Source organism: the organism of the source record quoted next, unplaced genomic scaffold (genome assembly GCF_019419815.1).
Source record: "Pyrus x bretschneideri cultivar Hongxiangsu unplaced genomic scaffold, Pyrus_bretschneideri_v1 Contig10, whole genome shotgun sequence".
Lineage (NCBI taxonomy): Eukaryota > Viridiplantae > Streptophyta > Magnoliopsida > Rosales > Rosaceae > Pyrus > Pyrus x bretschneideri.
In genome coordinates, this window is record NW_025999391.1 from 4,232,234 (window position 1) to 4,250,057 (window position 17,824).

General features: G+C 40.4%; 4 protein-coding genes and 1 pseudogene across 9 annotated transcripts; 4 read left to right on the forward strand and 1 right to left on the reverse strand.

Annotated features, from left to right (window-relative positions):
• Positions 1-723: 723 nt before the first annotated feature.
• On the forward strand, positions 724-4,579 carry LOC103949547 (FRIGIDA-like protein 3). 3 transcript variants are annotated; one of them, XM_048566307.1, is made up of 6 exons: positions 724-887; positions 1,148-1,243; positions 1,493-1,592; positions 1,981-3,041; positions 3,612-3,781; positions 3,977-4,579. In XM_048566307.1, exons 4-6 carry the CDS (start codon positions 1,991-1,993, stop codon positions 4,370-4,372), a joined length of 1,617 nt encoding a protein of 538 aa, XP_048422264.1. In that variant the 5' UTR covers positions 724-887; positions 1,148-1,243; positions 1,493-1,592; positions 1,981-1,990; the 3' UTR covers positions 4,373-4,579. The 3 variants fall into 3 exon arrangements, with proteins under 3 accessions (XP_048422264.1, XP_009358937.2, XP_009358938.2); XM_009360662.3 differs by lacking the exon at positions 1,493-1,592; XM_009360663.3 differs by lacking the exon at positions 1,493-1,592 and having other exon boundaries at positions 1,148-1,217.
• An 817-nt stretch (positions 4,580-5,396) lies between these two features.
• On the forward strand, positions 5,397-8,857 carry LOC103949548 (TPR repeat-containing protein ZIP4). Of its 2 annotated transcripts, none has more exons than XM_009360664.3 (5): positions 5,397-6,874; positions 6,988-7,177; positions 7,275-7,307; positions 7,398-8,012; positions 8,096-8,857. In XM_009360664.3, the coding sequence occupies exons 1-5, from the start codon at positions 5,532-5,534 to the stop codon at positions 8,729-8,731; spliced, it is 2,817 nt and encodes a 938-aa protein (XP_009358939.2). In that variant the 5' UTR covers positions 5,397-5,531; the 3' UTR covers positions 8,732-8,857. The 2 variants fall into 2 exon arrangements, with proteins under 2 accessions (XP_009358939.2, XP_048422252.1); XM_048566295.1 differs by having other exon boundaries at positions 5,398-6,874; positions 8,090-8,857.
• A 547-nt stretch (positions 8,858-9,404) lies between these two features.
• Positions 9,405-12,076, forward strand: LOC103949549 (annotated as a pseudogene).
• A 900-nt stretch (positions 12,077-12,976) lies between these two features.
• LOC103949620 (ubiquitin-like-conjugating enzyme ATG10) lies at positions 12,977-14,692 on the forward strand. Its single transcript, XM_018648020.2, has 5 exons — positions 12,977-13,431; positions 13,531-13,599; positions 13,806-13,905; positions 14,031-14,128; positions 14,375-14,692. The coding sequence occupies exons 1-5, from the start codon at positions 13,213-13,215 to the stop codon at positions 14,582-14,584; spliced, it is 696 nt and encodes a 231-aa protein (XP_018503536.2). The 5' UTR covers positions 12,977-13,212; the 3' UTR covers positions 14,585-14,692.
• A 3-nt stretch (positions 14,693-14,695) lies between these two features.
• On the reverse strand, positions 14,696-17,659 carry LOC108867420. 3 transcript variants are annotated; one of them, XM_048566338.1, is made up of 6 exons: positions 17,412-17,659; positions 16,019-16,121; positions 15,857-15,930; positions 15,538-15,623; positions 14,949-14,993; positions 14,696-14,839 (listed from the first exon to the last, which is right to left on the reverse strand). In XM_048566338.1, exons 1-6 carry the CDS (start codon positions 17,539-17,541, stop codon positions 14,696-14,698), a joined length of 582 nt encoding a protein of 193 aa, XP_048422295.1. In that variant the 5' UTR covers positions 17,542-17,659. The 3 variants fall into 3 exon arrangements, with proteins under 3 accessions (XP_048422295.1, XP_048422299.1, XP_048422291.1); XM_048566342.1 differs by having other exon boundaries at positions 14,802-14,993; positions 16,031-16,121; XM_048566334.1 differs by having other exon boundaries at positions 14,802-14,993.
• Between the last annotated feature and the right edge of the window lie 165 nt (positions 17,660-17,824).

Genomic DNA, 17,824 nt, shown 5'->3' on the forward strand with positions numbered 1-17,824 from the left:
ATTGCTAAATCGATTGGATCTGGATCATTCGAAACAACATCTAAATCTCTGACTATGGCGACTAGGACTCTCTTTGGATCATGTATGCGGAATCTACTAGCAGCTAATCGAATGAAAGCGATACGTGAGATCCAAACTGACTAAACATTTTACTCACAAAAGAAATATCGTCGAACCATAATGATAAAAATTTAATTAAATTGAAACAATTGATGATAAAACTACAAACCAAGACATGTGAAATTAAACGACCAAAATTTGAACTTCGCCCAAACGCTGTCTACATTCATAAGCAAGATTTTAGATTATTGTTTGGCATGTGTTATTCATACACCCATTTTTACTTTTCACACACCCTTGTTGATTTCTGTCATTTCATATTTTTCAATTTATCCGATTCGATGAAAGAAAATTAAAAAAATATGTGAGAAATAAAAAAGAATGTGTGGATATCACACTCCTATTGATGAGCATTACTTAAACAAAAGAAGACACAAAAACCTTGTACGACAAAGATAATTTTCATACTCCTATCCATAGACGGCACGTGGCACAACCCTAACACCACTCCCCATTTCACTAACAACACTCCCGCAACCCAGGCCCATTAATCTCGTTACACCCTCTGTCTCTCCCCATTCCCGAACGTGGAAATATCCAAAACGAGAGTGCCCCTTAAAAAGCAAAAGAAAGAGGGCAGGCTGCGACATATAACACTCGCTTGCTTGTCTGAACTTTCTCTCTCCGCTCTCTTTCTCTCTCATCGACTCTGTATGTAGGGATTGCCGAGAGCAGCAGCCACACACTCGCACATCGACCGCCAGTCTCAGCAGCCATGGATTGATCGGCCCTCGTCGCAATTTCCACAATTGCATCGGGGCTTTTTGGTAAAGTTCCCTCCTTTACTTGCTGATAAACTCATTCGTCTTAATCTCGTACTGTAATCTTCAGATCGGCGCCGTTTCCTTTCCGCGGAAATTTCTCTGTTTTCCCGCGAAAATTGCTCGATTTTCCGGGAAAGTCGGGGAAATGTTTCCCCCGGGAACCGACGGGATGTTCTGTCTGAAATTAGAGAGTTTCGGTTGCTAATTTTGTGTTTTTGTCGTTTAATTTCGATTTTTTTGACGTTTTGTTTTGACCTTTTTAGGTTTTAGGGTTTTGAAGTGTCGTTTGCGAATCAGGCATTTGGAGATCTTTACTCGTACATCTTCGCTGCGGTAATTTAAGCTTGCTGTAATTACTGGTGAGCCATTTTGTCTTAATTTGCTATAGAAATTAGGTTTTATGTGAGTTCTATGGACCGAGGTTAATGCTCCTCAAGGTTTTTACTTTTGCTGTAAATGTGTAATCTTGTCAATTTGAGGATAATGTTATTAATAGAATGATTAAGGAGGTAAATTTGTAGTGGATTAGTTGAGCTAACCTTCCCTTTTGATGATTCATGGGACCACGCTTTGTTTTTACTTTATTTCCATGATGAATTGTTTTGAAGCTATGAAGTTGGGATCATTTTATGCGTTGAGTGGAGCAACTCCGTCCCAATTTGAGGGTTTGCTTTGTATTGCGCGGTTATGCGGTCTTTCTTTCATCTGGTTTAACTTCATCCTTGAAACTCTCCATTTCTGTTTGTCAAATTTAGTTGCATAGGGAAAGTAACGACTGTTAATTTTTTTGTATCTTTATTCTGCTGTTTGCATATGGATGATTACTCAACCGATATATATTTGGTGTGGCTTGAGAATGCCATAACATACAGTTTATCCTTCAGTCGAAGCCAACAATATTTTTGAATACCTTTGCGGTTGGCAGACTATAATTTTCTTCTACATCTAATTATGCACGTATTGACCTGTGTTTTTTTAGGGGTATGATTTGTTTAAACAAGATGCTTTATCAGATCGAAGTCAGCATGTAGTTTTTCTGCTTCTTTGACTGTTGATAGTTCAATGTGTTGACATTTCTCTGTAATGTTATCTCCAGATCCTTTGCCATGGATAATACCCATTCAGTTTCCACGCTGATAGATTGTACAACCTCTAAGATACAACAGCTTCAGAAAGCATTTGCTGAACTTGAGAGTCACCGAGCTGTAACGCTGAACCTGAAGTGGAAAGAACTGGAAGCCCATTTCCATGGTCTTGAAAAGTCCTTAAAGAGGCGTTTCGATGAGCTGGAAAGCCAAGAAAAGGAGTTCGAAACCCGAACAGTGGAAGCCCAAAAAATGTTAGCAAAGCGGCAAGCTGCCGTTGTGGCCAAGGAACAAGCTTCACTGGAGACTCTTCAAGCGAAGAGAGATGCTGCTACATATGCTATTACTAGTGCTCGAGAGAAGCAAAGGAAGGTATCAACTGAGGAGCCTTCTGCTGTCACTGATGATGGCCAAGGTGAGCAGCCAAGTGTGGAAGAGAAACCACCAGATGTGATGGTTTCTGAAATTAACTTCGAAGAAGTGAAAAGTCCTGAAATGGGGAGTAGTATAGAGGTGATATCCTATCCCCAGTTAGTGAAACTGTGTGAACAGATGGACTCAGAAGGGCTCCACAAATTTATATCAGATAACCGGAAGAACCTTGCTTCCATAAGGGAGGAGATTCCACTTGCATTAAGAGCTGCATCCAACCCTGCCCTATTTGTTTTGGAATCTTTGGAAGACTTTTATCGCCTGGAAGGGCCCAATACGGACGGGAAGAAGGATGCAAACCTGTTGGGTGTCCGTCGAACTTGTATCATGTTGATGGAGTGTCTGAGCACACTGCTTGCAAACCCAGAATTAGCCTCTGCATCTGATATAATTACAGAGGAGGTTAAGGATCTGGCAGAGGCAATTGCTGAAGAATGGAAGCCGAAGTTGGATGCTCTTGACATGGATGCTAGCAATGGGAACTCACTTGAGGCTCATGCCTTTTTGCAACTTCTTGGAACTTTTGGTATTACCTCTGGTTTTGATGAGGAAGAACTATTCAGGCTAATACCGATGGTTTCACGTCGTCGCCAAGCAGCTGACCTTTGCCGTTCTCTTGGATTGACTGAGAGAATGCCAGGTTTGTGTTTTTCTTTATGAAAATCTACATTTAGGTGACATTTTCGGAACTTTTGTAGTTTGATAAATAAATACGCGGTCCTTAAAAATTGTCTATGTTAACTATCCCAAACGGAGGAAATGTTTTTTCTTCTTTACTTTTGTTTTTCCCCTTATCTTTTACTAGTTTGCATGTATCTTTGGCTTGTTTTTGTTTACAAGTCTATAACTTCGTAATGTTTTGTTCCCCACTAGATCATTGTCATTATAACCACTGAGATAAGGTAAGAATTGCAACTGCGGTCAAACCTCCTTTCTGTTCATATGTGATGAGTTACTCGGAAGCCTATATAAGCTGGTCTTGCATTTCATTAGAGTCATTGTGTAAACGTGCAGCAACATCATTCTCCTGGCATTTGCAGCATAATTCTAGCGAAAGTCATTTAACTTCAACCTGAAAATGATGCATGCTTGGATTAATGGACCAATATTGAGAACATAGAACTTTAAAAAAAAATTGATTTCTTCCTTGAATGAACTTCAACTTTTGTGTTTTCTTGCAGTTGATTATGTTAATGTTGGCATTTGGCAGGTGTTATTGAAGTGTTAGTGAATAGTGGACGGCAAATTGATGCAGTTAACTTGGCTTTTGCATTTGAACTGACGGAGAAGTTCCCTCCTGTGCCTTTACTGAAGTCCTACTTGAAAGAGGCAAGAAAAACTTCTACAGTCAAATCTGGAAATGCATCCCCCACAGCACAGGTACATTCATCTTTATTGGATGTTGTAATAGTTTTGATTGCAGTTATCAATTATCTGTGTAATATGAAGTTTAGTTTGATTTAATACAATTAACGTGAGATAGCATAACACTGATATTTGATTGGATTTTGCCGGAGAAAGTATGGCCATGTAGTTGCAAATTGGCTGCACCTAACAAATATTTCATTGTTTCAGAATGAAGTGAACGACCGTGAGTTGGCTGCCCTTAAGGCAGTGCTCAAGTCCATTGAAGAGCATAAGCTTGAGGAGCAGTACCCAGTGGATCCGCTTCAGAAACGGGTTCTTCAGCTGGAAAAGGCCAAGGCAGACAAGAAGAGGGTGGCTGAAGCATCAAAGCCTCAGCCCAAGAGACCTCGTGCTAACGGTGTTGGATATGCTCCCCGCGTCACTAATGCTGTTGCTGACAAGACTTTCTATCCTAGAGTTGCTGAAAACAGGTACCCGCAGTATGTGTACGACAGACAGTTTGTTTACCCGGGACCTGCTGACAACCATTACAACATGTCTCCTGCTCATGGAAACTACTTTGCAACCGGCTACCAGTATCAGCCTGCGGCGTATCTTCACTAATTTGATGGCCAAAAAAGTGACTGTGATCCTTCTCAGTTTAACGGTTAGTCTTTAACCCTCTGAGTTCGTCGATGTTCAATGTAAGAATGATATTAGTATCCGAAAAAGACCCCAAAAAAAGAAAAAAAAAATGTCTTGTTAATTTTGTTAGTTGGATGTACAAGGAGATATTTGATCCTCTAATATGTACTTTGTTTTACTTTTGTATATGTTTTTTGTCTGCCTTGTGTTTGAGTTTGACTGCCTGCAAAATGCAAATAGCCAACAGGTTGATCATTCATGGAGTTTTCAGACATCCTGAAAACTTTGGAAGGGATCATATGCCAGTTTTGAATAAGAAAACCTCTCAAGTATTTTATAACATAACGTACCGGAAATGGTATTAATGCCTCGAGCCTCCGGTGATCGTATAACTGAAATTTTGTTACGGAAAATTTTCATCGGTAACTCGCGAGGAACCAATCGTCCAAATATGAAGGTGTTTTGCATACATTTTTCTTTCAGGGCAATTGGTCAGGTACTTGGTAGGTGCAGAGGTTATTATGAGAGACGATGAACACACACACACACACACATAAGAATTAATCTCTCTCTCGAAGTATTGACAATGCATTGACCGGGTTGTTCCAAGTCTGTTAATACCTACGTCATGTCCGAACATCATTTTAGAAATGAGGGATGCTGGATAGAAAATAGCTTTTCAAAATGAAGAACCGCGATCAATTATTTGGTTTAATGACAATCTGTCTTCGTTTAATTTGAGAAAATGCTCAATTCACATCTAATGAAGTTGAATTAGAAATGTTCATCCTTTGCTCATGTTAATGTCAGTTCTCAAAATTGTGTTCTATTTAACAAGGAAGAAAACTAGTGACGAACCACGATCGTCAAAATTCCCCACACTAAAATAGCATTACTTCAACTTTTTATTTTTTATCGTAATTATTTATCTTCTGATTAAACAGGATAAATTTGGTTTGTAGAAAACAAAGAGGGGTTTAAAAAGCCCAATATTTTGCGTCTCTTGTACGACACTTTCCTTAGAGTCGTTAATCGCACCGTAACTTTTCATCTTCCCCAAAATTTCAAAACAAAATCAAGAGGTAACTTTCCCTCCTTCACATTTACAGTCATTCATTCAACTTCCCGCCAAACACAAATGAGGATCGCCGAGCTCTCAACGCCGGATCTCCGGCAAGGCCACGCCGACTCCCAACCTCAACAACAACCTCCATCGCAATCTCATCAACTTCTCATCTCCCAAATCGAGTCCTCAATCAAACAAATCGAGAATCTGTCCCCGGAAAAGCTCTCCCCGGACACAGTCTCCGCCGATCTCCGCCGATTCTCGACTCAACTGAGCCAACTCTCTCCCTTCCCCAACTCACTGAAGCTCCTCATCTGGAAGCTGAGCTACCGCCTCTGGAACGCCTGCGTCGACCTTTCAAACGCCGCCTCCCTCCGCTCCCTCAGCGCGTCCAGAGCCGAAGACCACGCCAAGCTCCGCCACGTCGCCGCTGACCTCCTCTTCATATCCGGCGACGTCTCTGGTGTCCCTTCCCCGGTGATCAAGTCCGCCTCCTTCTACCTCAAGACCGGCCTCATATGGCACGACCTCCGGAGCTTTGATCTCGCTTCCTCATGCTTCGAGCGAGCTACAGATATAGTCTCGAAGATCGACATCGACAGAGTCTCCGATTGCGGAGAGAGAAAGCTTCTCCTGGACCTGAGCATCGCGAGATCGAAAACCGCATGGGACGTCTCCGACCGAAATGTCGCGATCGCGCTGCTGAACAGGGCCAAGAGCTTGCTATTCGGGTCGCCGGATCACCACAAGGCGCTCGCGAACCAGTACTTGGCGTTCGGCAAGACGGCGCTTGCCAAGAGCGAGATTCAGGACCTAAACGACGCGTTGAAGCTGATGAACGAGGCTCTGGATCTGTACGAGAAGGGATTGCGTGTGGCGAGAACACGCGAAGAGATCATGGAACTCAGGGATCTGAGGTCGAAGACGCTGCGATTCATTTCGGCCGTCCATCTGCAGATGAACGAGTTCGAGAGCGTGATCAAGTGCGTGAGGGTGCTGAGAGAGGGGTGCGAGAGTGGAGACCACCATCCGAGCCTATCGGTTCTGGCGATGAAGGGCTGGCTGGGGTTGGGGAAGTACGCCGAGGCCGAGAAGGAGCTGAGGGGCATGGTGGTAAATAAGGGGATTCCGGAGGGCGTTTTTGTGTCGGCTGTGGAGGCTTATTTTCAGGCGGCTGGGACTGCCGGAGCAGAGACGGCGAAGGGAGTGTTTCTGGGACTGTTAGGAAGGTGCCACGTCAGCGCCACCTCGGCTGTTAGGGTGGCCCACCGGGTGATTGGTGACGCCGGTGAGGGATCAAGAATTCGGGCCAAGGTGGTGGCGGAGCTCGCATCAGACGAGAGAGTGGTGGCCCTCTTCAATGGTGACGCGGCTGCCCAACAGAGAACTGCAATGCATTCAGTGCTGTGGAATTGGTATGGTCATAGTTTCATACATTCCTAATTGAATTGCTTAATTGTTAGTTATTTGAAATTTTCATATCATCAATCGTTTTATTGTATGAATTTTGTGATTTGACAATTGACAGTGGTGCTGAGCATTTTCGATCGAAAGATTACGAAACTAGTGCAGAAATGTTTGAGAAAGCAATGCTTTATATCCCATTTGACATTGAGAGTAGAATTCTCAGGGCCAAGGGATTTAGAGTTTTGTGTCTCTGCCATTTGGGTCTCTCCCAGCTTGATCAAGCACATGAATACATCAACGAGGCCGAAAAGGTTTGCATTCGCTAAATTATAGCTACAACATTGGAGTTTTGGTTCTATGGAACTCAATTTCTCTACTAACTGGCTTCTCTGTTCTCTGTTTCTGCAGCTTGAACCGAACATTGCTTCAGCTTTCCTAAAGGTAATTAACCCTTTATAGCTTTAGCTGGATCCTAAATCTTACCCTTTTTACTTAGATGAACATTAACACTTCCTGTGTGGGTTTATGTAGTTCAAGATTTATCTGCAGAAGAAAGACCACAATGGAGCTACTAATCAGATTCAGGCAATGACAACCTGCCTCGATTTTACACCAGATTTTCTCTCCCTTGCAGCCCATGAAGCTGTTGCTTGCCGTGTTCTTGCTGTTGCGGTTGCTTCTCTATCAAGTCTGCTGAGCTTCTATACCCCGGGAAAATCGATGCCAGCAACTGAAGTCGTAGTTCTACGCACCTTGGTCACAATTCTAACCCAAGAACCCGGAAATGAGGATGAAGCCCTCAAGTTTCTTAAGCGCGTCCATAATCGTGCGTCTGAGCTTGGTCCTGATTCCTTTTTCGGGACAGGGGAGGCCGGAAGACGGGAGAGGAACTGGTTTGCTGTGACTTCATGGAACTTGGGGACCAAAACCGGGAAGGAGAAGAACTATGAATTGTGTGGCGAATTCTTGAGACTGGCATCGGAGTTTTATGGTCTTCTGGTTGATGGGCAAGTAGAAGAAAACATGGTCTGCAAGTCGTTAATTCTGAGTGTATCTGCAATTATAGCTTCAGAGAATCATAGGAAGACTAGATTGAATGAAAGTGAAGTCAAACAAGCTCAAGAACTTCTAGATAGAGCTGGGAAGGTATGTATTAGCAAAATGTATGCCTTATTCGCATTAGATTTGCTGCCTCTCTAAATCCTAATTCGGTTTTTGTGTAGATGCAGATGTTGAAAACAAATTCAGCCGGGAATCAACTTATCGGTGATCAATTTTCAACAACTGAGCCTGATTTGTTCTTCATCTACACCTTTTGTGCCTATGAGATACATGGAAGGCTCAATGACTTATCATCACAACTAAAACTAGTGAAGAATTTTGCTACTTCAAGGGCCTGCAATCACAAAAACCTCCTTCAGATCGGCATCAGCGCTTCACAACCTCCCCGAACCAATCCTGAAGTCGCAGTCTTTGCTCTAAACGAGTGCCTATCGTCCTTCCTCTCTTCCTCCACGGCAGACTACCAAAGTGTGGCTCTCATTGTTCGGAAGCTCATTGGAGTGACCAGCATTCACAGGGGGGATGCAGATGACGATGCTGTTTATGGCATGTACAAGCAGGCTTATCGAATAATGGTGGGACTGAAGGACGGAGAGTACCCGACGGAAGAAGGGAAATGGCTGGCCATGACGGCATGGAACAGGGCGTCGCTGCCTGTGCGGCTCGGGCAGATTGATGTGGCGAGGAAATGGATGGATGTGGGTTTGCAACTTGCTAAGCATGTTCATGGAATGGAGACTTACAGAGCGTGCATGGAGGATTTTATCAATGGTTTTGAGAAGAGACTTGGCGCACCAAGTTAATGGTTAAAAAATTGGAACTCAGTTGGTAGTGTGAATGTTGGTAGCTTTGTAAATTGTATGGTGGATTTGGGCATTGTTGTAGAGAAAATTATCGATAAAACTGAGAATTGATTTCGCGTTAAACTAGCATTGCATCTATTTTTTTTTTCAAAAAGTAAATTTATTAGATTAGATATTAGATTGGAGGGAGATTTGAATCCATGCCGTAGTGTAAATGCAACACTTCTTTACACAATTGTGGTAGATGATTACTTGCTTATATCTAAGGTTTTGGATCCATGAACATTTGTTTTAACGGCACCCCAATTTTATTTTGTTGATTATATAAAGAACATAAGTATTCAAGTCTTATTTTTGAGTTCCAAAAGCACTTCAAGTGCAGCATTAATTATGTGCTTATTCTAAGAAGGATTTTAAGTGCTTTTCGAAAATTTATTGTATTTTTACTAAAAATTGATTTTTTTTCACCAAAACCATTTTCAACTATTTTAAAAACAGTTTTAAACGTGCTCTCAATCTAACAAGAAGAGAAAATAGGGAGTGCGAATTACGTTCTTTGCCCCCCAAAAATGTAGATATTTGGGGCGGACTCTTGATTCATGGGCTGCTTTTGTTACTACCCAAAATCTACCATCCAACTCCAATGATCATCCTTTTGATTCTTGGCCTTATCTTCTCTCTCTCCTCCCCACCCCAACACATCTCTCTCACTCCTCTCCAATGGAGTCTCTCTCCATGATCCTCTCCTTTTCTCCACCACCCCAAAACCACCTCAAAACCCAGAAACCACTCCCCTCACCACCCATCTCTCTTCCCCAAACCACCACCACTCCCGCCATTTCCACTTCCTACACCCAATTTCCCTCCACCAAGAACACTCCTTACACCCCAATTTTCCTTCTGAAACCCACTCATTTCCCCCACAAATTACCGAACACCCAACTCACATTCCTCCTCACCGAGCTCATTGCAACCACTGCATTCACTCTCCCCTGAATCGCTTCCGAATCCGCAGCCTCCGTACCTGAGCAAGTTTCCGACAAAATAAACCTGGAATCAATCTTGGTCTCGATCGATGACTTTTTCAATCGAAACCCATTTTTCGTTGCTGGGTGCACGTTCGTCTGGCTGGTTGTGATTCCTCTGGTCCAGGCGTATTTGAGAAAGTACAAGTTTGTCCTTGTCATTGACGCGTTTCGGAAGCTCCGGGACGACCCGAGCGGTCAGCTGCTGGATGTTCGGGACGAGAAAAGCTTGGGGTATCTGAAGTCTCCGAATTTGAAAATTTTGAATAAGTGCACGGTGCAGGTTCCGTTTTCGGAGGAAGATGAAGCTGGGTTTGTGAAAAGGGTTTTGGAGAGGTTTGGGAACCCATCAAAGACTGTCGTCTGCGTTCTGGGCAAGTAAGTGTAAAGAGTTTGCTATAGCTTCGTTTCTGGTGGTTTGGTACTACTTTTTTAGAAAGCATTCTTCTTCTCCTATGCGCCTATGCTAGAAGTGGTTTTTTTATAAACATGTAGAAATTTATATTAAAAATCCAAATGCTTCCTGAAAAAGCACTTCCACAACCAAGAAGCGCTTTTTAATGTGGTCCATAGTGATTCTGGTTGTTATTAAGCACTGAAAGTGTATTCAGAAGCAAACCCAAGCATCCTTAGCTACGACTATGAGACTGTGGATTGATTGTTTATGTCTATGATGAATATCTAATGCTAGGAGAGAAACCTGCACCGGAATGCTATTGTGATGGTATCCCAAGCCAATTGCGCGTGTTCATGTGTCCCTTGATTGGCTTAAATACCGCCATAATGACATCCGTGGAAGGAAGATAAGTTTATTTCATTTTTTGGATTTAAAGGTATGTATAATCTCAGTATCAGTTTCTCTTGTTGGAAGGTAGTTTTGATGGAATTTCCATCAAAGTGGCTGAGTTACTGTTCAAGAATGGTTTCAAAGAGGCTTATGCAATCAACGGTGGGGTTGGAGATACAAAAGGGTGGCTGGTAAGCATCTTTTCTTTTCTTCTACTTGCCGCCTTTTTCGTGTTATTTGTGATTAATTTGAACTCTAGCTCCATTGAGATCAGCCTTTGTGTTGATGCTTTTCAGGAGAATGTGGTTGGATTTTTTTTTTATTGATTAAATCTTGGTAAAATATTTTTTCGATGTGTAAGAATCAGAGTGAGCCATCCGAATTCCGAATATAGTTGAGAACTCTCTAACTCTAGAATGAGGAACAGTATCCATTTCCTGGAAGTGTGCCAGCACCATAAAAAGGCAAGCATTATGCATATGTGCATAATTTGAATGCTGCTTAGTTCTTACGAACTCTGTTTTTCTGTTCTAGCGATAACGGCCTAACTAAAGCATCCAAGTTGCCTAGTGAAATGATTTTCTGCATAGGTTTGAAATTGCGTCAAGCGTGTTTTAAAGACCATTTGACAAGTGCATATAAGAATTCTGAAGCTGCAGTTCAAGTTTTAACACGAGGAATTGCTGAAGTGTTTTGGCTAGTTTTGTTTTATTAGAATTTAGATGATGTGTTTACTCTACCTTTTTCCTCCTCAGGAGTCACAAGAAACTCTTTTGCCACCTTCTATGCATATCTACCCCAAGAAGAAGGTTAAAACTTCACAAGAAACTGTGACGAACGGAGGAGTTGTTCGGGGAAAGGTACAGAGCAATGGTGCTGCCACTTCTACAAATTTGTCCACTGGAGAAAGTCAAACAACGGACAATGGACGCACAACCAAGGCTACAGACTTTGCGTCACTTGTGAAAAATGGCTCTAGATCATCCTTTCCCTACCCAAGTGTATGTTCAGCTTCTTTCTCATGAATCATTACTAGTTACAGAAGATTACCGATCTTAATTATGCTTTACCTTAAAAGATTTTTTTAATCTCATTCGTTCTAGTTATGGCTTCCATTAACCAATCTTAGTGGGTGATTTGCACAATCCATAGGCAGTTTCAAGTTACTTTTCCAATAGGATCATGTCTGTTTGTTCATCTACTTTTTTCATTGTGGTTGTTTCCGATGCAGTGCCAAGATTTGAAACCGCCGTCTTCCCCAACTCCATCGAAGCCCTGAAATCGATGCTGTGACTCGTCTTGCTTTAGAAGTGGTGCCTCCGGTTGGGGGAAGCATATTTTTTCAAAAGTTTAGCTGATCATTAGTTGTATATTCGTGATATCGAGGCGAGGTTATTGATAAATGACACGCATTGTAGCTCTCCGTAGCAAACTTTTAGTTCCGATTTTCATATCAGCTGTACATTTTGTAATATGTGTATTTGAAGCTAACATTTGTCCCATGGTAATAAAATGGTGATCATTGCAAAGGAATCGTCTTCTGAATATAGAATGTTTGAAGTGTAGAATGAGATTTTTGGAATGTCAATAATAATTCCATTGTTATTAAATTAGTAAAAAATTGTTAATTAATCAACATGTAGGACCCGTTTGGTGGACCGACTAGAATGGGCTATTGTATTTTGAATTTATTAGGGTTGGAATAAATGGATTGGGATATTTTAAGGGAAGTGTTATTGGTATTTCAAAAATCTCATTTTATACTATATTTTTCTTTCTAAATATAGAAAGTTTAGAGTGTAAAATGAGAATTTGGGAATGCCAATAACAATTCCCTATTTTAATTAAGGAAAACTAATGAAAATGACTTGAAAACTTTGAGTTTTAACGATAAGGGAAAAATAAAGGGTAAAGTGAATAGTACCGGTATTGACTTTTTAGTGTAAAAATATGATTTTTCGTTAAAGTGAACAGTAATGTGGGTTTTTTGTTAAAACTCCTTTTTAATTATGGAATTAACTTGGCTGCTAAAGAATTCAGCAGCCACTCCTCCTTACATCTAATCCCGGGTGAACACGTGTCGAAGTTTTAATTAAAATAATCATAACTTGGACACATTTCCACCCGGAATTAGGTGTAAGTAGGAGTGGCTGCTGAATTTTCAGCAGCCAAGTCTTGTTCTTTAATTATTGGTGTAAACAAATCAATTGGGATAGGTGGATTGAAAGGAAATGATCCCTTATAGATTCCTTTCCACCTAATCCATCTAATTCGGGATTCGGACCGTTGAAATTTAATCTAACGGCTACAAACATGAGGCTTCTTAAAAAATGATAATAACTGTAGTGGTTGGATCAAATTCCAATGGTTTGGATCCCGAACTAGATAAATTAAATGAAAAGGGATCGGATTGAAAAGCTAATTAGTTTGTCACCCCAAAAAAAAAAAAAAAATAAATAAATCTTCTCTCTCTATCTCTCCCTCTGCAGTTGCATCCCGACATCCCACGACGACCCACCCACCCACCTGCGACTCTGCAATTGCAATATCCCGACGACGACCCACCTTGCCGCTGCTTGCGAATCGCAACGACTCGCGAAGACGGACTAAAACGAATTCCAGACCCGATCGAATTCTCAATTGCAAGGAAAGGAAATCAAGCGGATATTATGGAGGTTTTGGGATGGGATGGAGCCCTCTCGTCACGTGACTTCCACGTCGCAGCACGTGCTTTTGCCAACAACTGGAAAGAATTTAACTCCGCCTCTCCTCCATGGACGTGGGTTCCCTCTCCCAAACAGCCTCCTCATCTCTCCCTCCTGCACCAGCAGCAGCAGCAGCATGGCTACTTGTCGTTGGAGAAGATTTGCCTTCTTGGGTCAATCAAGGTAAGACACGTGGCTTATTGGTTTAACTTGCTTGTCGTTGATGTGATTGTTATTTGGATCTCTACCAACCATACTTTGTGGATTAATGATCTGTCTTAGGAAGATGCTAATGAAGAAAATCACGCTTGGGAAGAAGAGGAGCCCGAGTCTGTTGATAATGCCACGCTGGTGAGTATATAGCTACCCGTATTGTAAGGATTTTGTTAGGACCAGCCGTTCACGCTCCAACTGACATCAACCATACATTGGTGCATTGTGGGAGCGTGGGCGCCTAACCCGAGCATTGCTCATCTGTATAGTCTCTAAATGCATTTGTACGTCATTAGTCAGTACCAGTCACTTATTCATCATTTTTGCTATTTCCTACTTGCAAGGTTGACACCAGCAATCTTCAAGTATGCTACTACGATTTTCATATAGTATACAGTGATTCATATCGAGTTCCCGTGCTGTATTTTCGTGGTTACTACATCGGTATGTTAATCTGTTTTTTCAACTTAAACGAAAATAAATGAATCACTTAAGAATGCAAGGTCAATTCTGGTAAAGGAAATGCAAGTGTTAATCCTCATAACTTTTCCTTTGTGAATGATATATAGATGGACAGCCTTTGGCATTGGAAGAAATAGAAAAGGACCTACCTGCTCGCTCATCAAAGGTTTTACTGGAATCAAAATGGACATTCATAACTCAGGAGGTACATTTTCCTCATCTTTGGATCCATGCTTCCTGTTCTTGCCAAACTTGTTTGTGCAGTTAATCTTACGTTTATAAGATTCATATAAACGATGCATATACAGGTTAGGTCAATTGGGCAGGGCAGTGTGTCCGCCCTTCAAATCCACATCCCATAGATTAGAATAATTTAGAACATATAAAGGGGACGCATTCTTTCTAGTTGCTAATATTGCATCAAACATCTGAACATATATGGTGTTTGTAGGAGCATCCATACTTGAACAGACCTTGGTACAAGCTGCATCCATGTGGAACCAGTGAGTGGATGAAGCTGCTTTTCCTTGGTGATAATTCTCAGGCTAAAAATGGAGTAGCACTTGAACAATATTTGGTGTCTTGGCTCTCAGTCGTAGGTCAAGTGGTTGGTATTAGAGTCCCCTTTGAAATGTTGAATCATCATAAAAGTTGTAGTTGAAAGAAGAAATTCTAATCTATGAATCATGCAGAACTCCGTCTTCCTCACAATTATTGGGTCATCCGGAAATAAACCCGAAATATCAGATCATATTATGTAGTTTGCTCATCCTTACAATTTTCGAAAAGCCTTTTCAAATAAGCTAATTGATGATTTCAAGTAAACAGCGTCTAGACCCAAGACAACTGGGGTTGCTAACCCTATCTTCTGTTTTGAACTACTCCTTAATGGCGAGTTCGGGCGAATGAACAGATTCTGTCATATTTAACATTTTTTTCATCCTCATTTCTCTTGGCTGTCCTAGAAGTGAACTTCCGAAATTAAGCTGAAAGATACCAGATAAAAACAAGGAAGAAATGCTTACTTCTTGATGGACTAATGGATCACTCGCAACCCCACCACTTCCTACCTGCAAAGAAAATGAACTTCCGAAATGTAAACTTTTGCAATTTTATGTTTTCTGGACAGCATCGACCCTTATCTTATCATCATGCATTTGAAATTAGAAACTTCTAAGTTTCCACCCTCAAAAGTACTGAAAGCCAACGCGCAACTTACACAGAAAACAAACCCAAACTATATGTAAATAACGTGACATTGTTCCATGCATTGAGCACAATAAAGAGCAAGGAAAACTTAGAAGTGTGGACCTATCAAAGTCTGTCTGAGCTTTATGCAGGGATTGGTATTTAGTGATGCATACAAATGCAAGGGAAATACTCATTATTCTGGAAACTTCCAGAAGTAAATGCATAATGTTTTTCATGTCTTCCCAGTTCGTAACGTTCTCCTTAAATATCAAATAGCAGTTGAATTGGCATTGATGTTGTAAGCCAGAAAATGAAGGTAACTCCTTCCCTATATTGTCATATCTGCTCTACTTTCTAATTTCTAGTAAAATAAACCCGAAATAGCTTCCAAAGGTAAGTACGGGGTTGATGTAAGACTCTTACTTGTGATCTGCGAGCTTCGGTTTGAGGTTTAACCAGGGTGACCAATGTCGCCTCTTCCTCCATCACACTGACCATAGCAGCATGACCTGCTTCCAAATTAAAAGAAGCCGTGGCCAAGTGTAAAATCCAAAGGCATAATAGTGAAACAAAGCTACCTAGCTTTCAACTTGTCTTAGAACAGATTTTTTTTCCATGGGGGAATAGCACATGGAGAACATATAGAATTAGACAAGCAACAAATCCTCGGAATTTCCCCTAACAGAAAATAGAAAAGAGAGATCGAAACAGCCAAAGAACCAGATAACGATGATAAATTTACAAGTCTTTGAAAGCTTATCAATGGAATGGAGATGAAAGAGAGGTTCAATGGCAGCTTCTAACTTGTATCCTGCTCTGGATAGACAATATAAGAACAAATTAGCACTCGAGGTCCCGCTGAAGTTGCTGCACGACTCGATATTTGTCAAAGTGAAGTGATCACCTACATACATACTTTGGGACTTCAGCAATTATCTGTGCAAGAGCTTTGTCTGAGACTGGAGTCCCTGCTTTGTTGACCACCTTTCCGTCTATACACACCTTTCCTACACCGCCAAACATGAACAACCAAAGTTAACTACGTAGTCCCTACTGACATAACTCATCAACATCTTCCTCCTGTAATTTCCATTAATCAAACACAATGGTGAATATCAATGTCATACAGAAAAGGGTTTCTAGAGAGCAACTTACATGACATGGTACACCACCACTTGGTGTCCCGTGCCGCAAAATACAAGGGACACTTTGTATGCGGTCCTTAGTTATCAATATTCTTTGACTGAAACCTTATTAATTTTTAGTTTTTGATCGAAGTCCTTGATATTAATGTAATAATGTAAGTTACTATATTTTTTAAACTAAAAATTAAAAATTGTGTGTGTGTATATATATATACACACACACATGTATATGGGTACATTCACCAAAATTAACAAAAAAAGTTATTGTACCAAAACATGGGTACGTTCTTCAAAACCAAAATAAAAAAATGATATCAAGCTTAATAATATTAGTAAATTTTTTCGATCAAACTTGATATGGATGCATTCTCAAATTAACGAAAAAGAATGTACTCATATAAGTGTAAAAATAGGTTAAAATTTTTGAATGGATTTTATATTAAAAAATGGTACATTTTACATATAACAAAAGGAAAACTAATGAAAATGGCTTGAAAACTTTGAGTTTTAATAATAAAGATAAAATAAAAGGTAAAGTGAATAGGACCATGTTTGACTTTTTAGTGTAAAAATGTGGGTTTTTTTGTTAAAGTAAACAGTACTGTGAATTTTTCGTTAAAGCTTCCTATAACAAATTGGTATATTTAAGAATAAGTACATTTAAGATTAAAAAAAATAAAAAATTATATGAATGGGTACATTTAAGATTATAAAATTGAGAATTTTATTAAAAAAAATATTAATAATAGGTACAAACTTAATCTAATTTTATTTTTTTATTATTTTGAAAATGTTTGAATTGAAAATTAATTAGGAATTTAACAGGGATGTTAGTATTAAATCCTAAATTAATTAATAATTTTTATATTAAAAAATTATGTAATAAACATATAAATTCATCATAATCACATTAATGCTAGGAATTAGAAATCGAATACTAATTTTTGCAAAATATAATGACATGGGACTGAGGGACGGTGTACCGTGAGTCCGTGACATGTAAGTCCATCTCATGGTTTCTTGGGACTCGACACGAATAGAAAAATTTACAGACTGGGTTGGAGTGAAAAAACAAGATTAACTCCGTCTCTTTGGAGGCTGAACCATCTTGCTGAACACCAAATCCAATTTAAAGAATTAGAGATACTCAACTGTTAGAGCTCAAAAACGGGAGCTTTTGTAAGTTGGGTTGCGAGAAGAGAAAAGAGAAACTTGAAGTTGCTCTACCAAAACGGCGGGAGATTATGGTGCGATTTGGGAGCTTGAGAAGCTGAAGCGCCATCTCTGATCCTCAATCTGCCCGTGCGCTTGTGGAGGCTGAACCCGTTTTGAGCAGTTTGCTCTTGGCGGTTCAAGTGGGTCGGGTCCGGAATTGGTTCAACCCAACAAATTTTAGTTCAAGGTTTGGATTGGGCTTTAGTTTTTCATGGTTGGCCCAAGATTGGCTTTTGCATAGCAAAGCATGAATATGCTCATTAGCTTTAAAACCTTGAAAAAGATTCTAAATCTTACTAAATTTCCACCCATAATTTGTACACATATTTCCATCTATATGGTTTAAGTTG

What these genes read in the sequence shown, in the direction of transcription:
- LOC103949548 (XM_048566295.1), top strand. Translation starts at nt 5,532, where the DNA reads ATGAGGATCGCCGAGCTCTCAACGCCGGATCTCCGGCAAGGCCACGCC. An exon ending in CATTCAGTGCTGTGGAATTG is followed by an intron (nt 6,875 to 6,987) that starts GTATGGTCATAG and finishes GACAATTGACAG; the next exon opens with TGGTGCTGAGCATTTTCGAT. An exon ending in TTGCTTCAGCTTTCCTAAAG is followed by an intron (nt 7,308 to 7,397) that starts GTAATTAACCCT and finishes GGGTTTATGTAG; the next exon opens with TTCAAGATTTATCTGCAGAA.
- LOC103949620 (XM_018648020.2), top strand. Translation starts at nt 13,213, where the DNA reads ATGGAGGTTTTGGGATGGGATGGAGCCCTCTCGTCACGTGACTTCCAC. An exon ending in CTGTTGATAATGCCACGCTG is followed by an intron (nt 13,600 to 13,805) that starts GTGAGTATATAG and finishes CCTACTTGCAAG; the next exon opens with GTTGACACCAGCAATCTTCA. An exon ending in TTTTCGTGGTTACTACATCG is followed by an intron (nt 13,906 to 14,030) that starts GTATGTTAATCT and finishes AATGATATATAG; the next exon opens with ATGGACAGCCTTTGGCATTG.
- LOC103949547 (XM_048566307.1), top strand. Translation starts at nt 1,991, where the DNA reads ATGGATAATACCCATTCAGTTTCCACGCTGATAGATTGTACAACCTCT. An exon ending in ATTGACTGAGAGAATGCCAG is followed by an intron (nt 3,042 to 3,611) that starts GTTTGTGTTTTT and finishes GGCATTTGGCAG; the next exon opens with GTGTTATTGAAGTGTTAGTG. An exon ending in ATGCATCCCCCACAGCACAG is followed by an intron (nt 3,782 to 3,976) that starts GTACATTCATCT and finishes TCATTGTTTCAG; the next exon opens with AATGAAGTGAACGACCGTGA.
- LOC108867420 (XM_048566334.1), bottom strand. Translation starts at nt 17,541, where the DNA reads ATGGCGCTTCAGCTTCTCAAGCTCCCAAATCGCACCATAATCTCCCGC. An exon ending in GTCCCAAAGTATGTATGTAG is followed by an intron (nt 15,931 to 16,018) that starts GTGATCACTTCA and finishes TTGTCTATCCAG; the next exon opens with AGCAGGATACAAGTTAGAAG. An exon ending in TGATAAGCTTTCAAAGACTT is followed by an intron (nt 15,624 to 15,856) that starts GTAAATTTATCA and finishes ATTTGGAAGCAG; the next exon opens with GTCATGCTGCTATGGTCAGT.